This window comes from Rissa tridactyla, chromosome 15 (genome assembly GCF_028500815.1).
Source record: "Rissa tridactyla isolate bRisTri1 chromosome 15, bRisTri1.patW.cur.20221130, whole genome shotgun sequence".
NCBI lineage: Eukaryota > Metazoa > Chordata > Aves > Charadriiformes > Laridae > Rissa > Rissa tridactyla.
The window spans coordinates 8,965,474-8,970,820 of NC_071480.1; the positions used below are offsets into that span (position 1 = coordinate 8,965,474).

General features: G+C 46.5%; 1 protein-coding gene across 1 annotated transcript; it reads right to left on the minus strand.

The window, feature by feature from the left end:
• Nucleotides 1–242: 242 nt before the first annotated feature.
• On the minus strand, nucleotides 243–4,960 carry TOB1 (transducer of ERBB2, 1). The gene is made up of 2 exons (XM_054221810.1): nucleotides 4,788–4,960; nucleotides 243–2,185 (listed from the first exon to the last, which is right to left on the minus strand). Exon 2 carries the CDS (start codon nucleotides 2,049–2,051, stop codon nucleotides 1,071–1,073), a length of 981 nt encoding a protein of 326 aa, XP_054077785.1. The 5' UTR covers nucleotides 2,052–2,185; nucleotides 4,788–4,960; the 3' UTR covers nucleotides 243–1,070.
• Nucleotides 4,961–5,347: the final 387 nt, after the last annotated feature.

Here is a 5,347-nt window from a genome sequence, read left to right on the forward strand (position 1 = left end):
AAAACAAGTGAAAGTTTGCTCAAATAATTGTAGGCAAGTCCTTAATCAGGCTATGTGCTTTGTCAGTAGTATTTTAGGTAAAGCAACTCATTATTGTGGTGCATCAATACACAGCAAGCCTTTCCATCGCTCCTTTGTGAGGCACTGAGTCAGACTTTTTTGCATCATTAGCACTGACAACACAATAAACGCCGCGCTCTGATCTTCAGCAGAACAGTAAAAACACAGACCACAACAGTCAATTAATTTTGAAGAATTTTAATACAAACTTAATATAAACTATTTCAGTCCCTCTTAACATGTAAGACACTGACTCAAAATACTTTTATACCTTTTTTCAAGTATTGCACAATGTAGGTACAAAATTAATATTTACGATTACATTTTCTTCCATAATATATAGCAAAAATCTTTAAACTTTTAACAGAAAATACAATTTGTGTTTCTTTTGAAAAAAGCAAATATTTCGTACATTTTAATTCCACCACTAAGGAATATTCTGTACACAACTTTTTATTTTTTTTTTAGAATTGATGTCTTTAAGATGGATATCTTACAATTTCAGTAAAAAAAATACAACATGAAGCTGCTGCAGCTGTCACAGATCACTGTAGTAAAAAGATATAAATGCAATACCATGTTGTAGAAACAATATATATACTCTGATATTTTACAAACTTTGTACTAAATTAAATTATACAATTAGAAAAAGACCAATAAACCCACCTATTAGTGCCAATTTTTTTAATATATATACATATATGTTTGTGTACATATATATATACACACATGAAAAAAATTAGCCACGTCCTTGCTATATCTTAAATACTGTAAGAGGCCTTATTTTGAGAGTATATTTTTGTAATGTACAGTCAGTATAAAATAATTTTGTGCTTGGTTGGCAAATGAAAAAAAATGATGCATGTTGTATTTATCTAACCAAGCCTGAATGTATTCATACTACAAGCCTTAAAAAAAATCTCAAGAGGTGGAAAAAAAGATACACCCTTGGGTACGTGCATTTTAACTTGTACAATAGTATTTACTTGTATTTCACTTTCGTTTTATTTTTAGTTAGCCATAACTGGCTGGAATTGCTGGTTAGAATACTGCATGTTGTTTAAACTAAAATTCAAGCCATCCACAAAAGACTTCTCATTTAGACCTCCATAGGCTGCAAACATATCAAAGGCATTACTGTACTGGAGAGGACTGAGGTTAAGGGGGCTGTCACCAGGAAAGATGCTACTGGTACTACCTTGACCCTGCATGTTAGGGAAAATGAACTCCTTTGCGTTAGGAGAAAGGGCAGAAGTCTTCTGCTGTTGTTGCTGCTGCTGCTGCTGACTGCCTAAGCCAAGCCCGTAGAGAGAGTGCATGGAGGAGGAAAGGGCTTTCTGCTTCAACAGGTCATTGACATTCAAGCCAAGGTTGGTGGGAGAGGTGCGGGCGACCTTGTTGCTACGGCCGCTATTCTTCATTTTGGTCGAGCCAAACTTGGTGGCAGCAAATGTGGCAGTGGTGAAGGTTAAAGGCTGAGTGGAGCGGGGCATGAAAGTTGGGCTCACAGCAGCAGAGTGACCAAAGGGAGGAGAAGGAGAACTAGACACTGAAGATGCTGGGTCACTAATTGGCATGAACACCTGGGCCTCTGGGTTAAAGCTGTTCTTGATCTCCTTATCCAACTCACATCCATTTTCATTATCATCCACATAAAGCACTTTCACTGGTCCCTTTTCACCGATTTGGTATGAAACCTCAAATGGGTCAATCCAAACACTAAGATCCTGAGGCAAGTTGCCACGAACATCATCAATGTCCAAACCACTCTCTTTGGATGCTTGTTCTATGACTGGGTCCACTTTCTCCCCTATATGTATACATCTAAACCCTGATCCTTTGTATGGCTTTTCTGGATACCAGTGGCCTTCATACTTCTTCTTAAGAAGTCTTTCAAGCTCTTCACCAAAAATGTTGACACGTCGTCTGGGAAGCTTATTGTACAAATATGAAATAATAAAATTGAGTGCTACTTGGATTTCAAGCTGCATAGCTGCTATGCCACAAAGTTATAAGTCTGTTTCAAAACCCGAAGAAAGTGTTCAAGATGCCACAGGGAAACAAAATTTCATTCAAAGTGCTGATTCTAGTCGATTATTATCCTTCACCTTGAGTGCTCTTGTTCCTTTAAGAAAAAACAAAAGCAAACACATCCAAATAAGGAAAGCATAAGATCAAGCTCCAAGGCCTATTCTCTCAGCTTCACCTCCTGCATAAAATAGGTTACTTTTTAAAATCAAAAAAATGTGCATCAAACTACTTATGTTCATGCCCACGGAAGGTAAGGATGTCAATTACATTCAGTATGACTTAGAAACAATACTGCAGAAGATGCACCAGGCATGTGTTTACATATACAGCATGGGGCATTTCAAAATCACATGAGCTTGACATTTAGTTATTCACAAAGCAGCAAGGATAATTTTTAAGACATCACAGAACTGCCAGGCCTGTCAAGGGTTCAATTACCAACCCGTATTTGGATGATTTATAGTACTCAGCTGCAAAATTTAGCACCAGACTATTAGTTCAGCTCGAAAGGTCTTAGTCCAAGCGTCATTTATCATTTTAAAGTTTGCAAACATATTGGTTGCACCATAAGCTACAGAATTATAAAAATGTTAACAGTTGCTTTAGAAGGTTTCACACAAATAACTAAAATTATGCAACATTCATTTTAAAGTCCAAGCAAATCATCCGCATAAACTGTGCGCTGGCAAAATTATGCTAACTGAAGAGAAAATGTCCGCTGTACATATACAACAATTCTTCCTCAGAATAGCTAAAATGATAATGCAGCCAATGCATACAAAATAGATGCATATATCTTTTGTCACAAGGGTGGCAATGACCGTGAAATTCTTACAATAAATTAATTCAAATTTTTTCCCTTTCTATGAATTATTCGATGTTATCACATGTAATATATTAAAATTACTAAATTCATATATCGGGTTATCTGTAGCTCAGATTTCAAGAAGTTAGGGGAGCTAACAGGGCTTTTGATAGCCTCAAAAACAATTGCTTTTCTCCTTCTCCCTGACTCCATTTTACATTTAATATAAAATATGGTTGCCACTGCTTCACAAAGGACAAAAGAGAAATTATCTATCTATAAAGTTAAAAAAGGGACAAGAATCAAGTATTAGCTCATGTACCGCTAATGAAAATCCTGCAGTACCTTAGCATAAAAGGTACTCATCCACAGGAGACACTTTTGTTCAAAAAGTTCCAAAGAAACAAAATATGTGTTTTTTGGCTCAAGTTAAATGTCCAATGAGAATTTAAATTAAGTGTGCTTTTCTGCACTGCATCACTAGGAATGAAATTTAGTGTAGCTGTCACTAAAGAGTAGAGAAATCAAACTCAATATCAAAATCCTTTAGCAATGTGAATGCAAAGCTTTTTTATTTCTTGCTCCAAATAATCTCCTTTTAAAGTCTGGAACCCTATTTCCAAGCCACTCGTGTTCTCCCCAACATGGTATGGGAATAGTTTGAAAGCCTGTACGATAAGGCGACCTTTAAACGTTTGCTGGATCAGCACTGGGTGGGGATAAGGAAAAGATCAAGGGCAAACAGAAGATATTTACAAAAGGCACACAATCGGTACAGAAAAGCTGATTGGGTGGCTAACAGGGTCATTTAAACATTATTTATTAATCCATCTGGTTTGTTTCCCTTCCGCCACGTCCTTTAGGAATGAAATGATCCTTTCAAGGCGCACCGGGCAGACGCTGTAAATTTTCCTAAGCCCCAAAAACTGATCCACGGTACAAGCAGCTGGTCAAACAAATCAAGAAAGATCATTTAAAACTACTTTTTTTTTTTTTTTAAATTATAATTATTGCGAGGGGAAGCGCTCCCCGGGCCGGGCCCTGGCTGAGGGCAGTGTGGGGAGTTACATAACGCGGCGGCCGCCCCTCATTAGCTCGCTGCTCATTAGGTTGCTGCTCACAGCCCGGCAGCAGCAGGAGGAGGAAGGGCATTTTCTGAGCCCCTAAGAAAGAAAACGAAGAAGAGGAAGGGGGATGACTGGAAGGGGGATGGTGGTGGTGCAGGGCCCTTCTCCTCAGCCCAGCACCCCGGGCTCGGGCACCCCCTCGCCGTGGGGCAGGGTCCCGCAGGGCGGCTGCCAGCGCTGCCCGGAGCGGCCCGGGCAAACAGCAGCCCTTAGTCAGCCGCAGCCGGCAACGCTCACTCCTCCCAGCCCGAGCGCCTCCAGGGGATCGCCTTGGGAGGGACCCCCTGGCAGCCCGGCTCCCCGGGCCGTGCCCTCTGCCTGAGGGGCTGCCGGCGGTTCCGTTCCTCCCCCCCCCGCCCTCCTTCCCGTCGGCTCCTGTGCCGCCGCGCCCCCCCGGCCCTTCCCCTCTCCGCAGGGCCGTGCCCGCCTCGGTCCCCGGCACCGCGGGGTCGTGACCGGCTCGGCACCCCCGCCTCAGGGGCCGGCGCCGCCTCAGGTCCCTCGTCACGGCGGCCGGGGCCGCGCCCGCCTCAGCCCCCCGCCTCAGGGGCCGCCGGGAGCTGCCTCAGGCCCGCCGTCACGGCGGCCGCCTCGGCCCCCGGCCTCAGAGGCCGGGCGGTGGCTGCCTCAGCCCCTCGCTCGCCTCACGGCCGGGGCCGGGCGGTGGCTGCCTCAGCCCCCCACCTCAGCGTCTGCCTTCGGCCTGGGCCCCCCCCAGCGCAGACGCCCGGGCCGTCCCCCCGCCCTCAGCGAGCGGTACTCACCCGGGTGGGTGTGCGGGGGTTAGTGCAAACGATCCCGGCGGGGGTGTGAGTGCGGGGTGGAGGAGGGGTGGGGGCGGCTCAGCACCCGACCCCCATCTCGGAGAGCCGGCTCCCTTCGGCGAGGATGGGAGGGGAAAGGAAAGAGAAGAAAAAAAAAAAAAAGGGAGGGGGGAGGGTTGGAAAAAAAAAAGGGGGGGGAGGGAAAGGGGGGGAGGGCTGCGCTGCTCACACCCCCACGACGGGCGCGCTCGGCGGCCGCAGCTGGACTCCTTCTGCTACTGCCTCACCGCCCGGCGCGCCCCTATATATCCCCTCCCTTCCCCCGCCCCCCGCCGCGCGCCCCGCCCGGCCACGCTCACAAATCCCGCCCTCCACTGGCTGGCGTCGGGTTTGGCCCCGCCCACCACCCGCCAGGCCCCGCCCCCGCGCGCGCGCGCGCGCGCGCAGGTCCCTCTGTTGCCTCCTCCCCACCGCGGCGTGGAGGGGCCGCTCTCTACGTCAGCCCGCTCCTCACCTCACAACACCGTTGCGTCACTGCCCACGTCAAACCCTGCCCTCGC

Coding starts and splice junctions, on each gene's coding strand:
- TOB1 (XM_054221810.1), bottom strand. CDS start 2,051: ATGCAGCTTGAAATCCAAGTAGCACTCAATTTTATTATTTCATATTTG.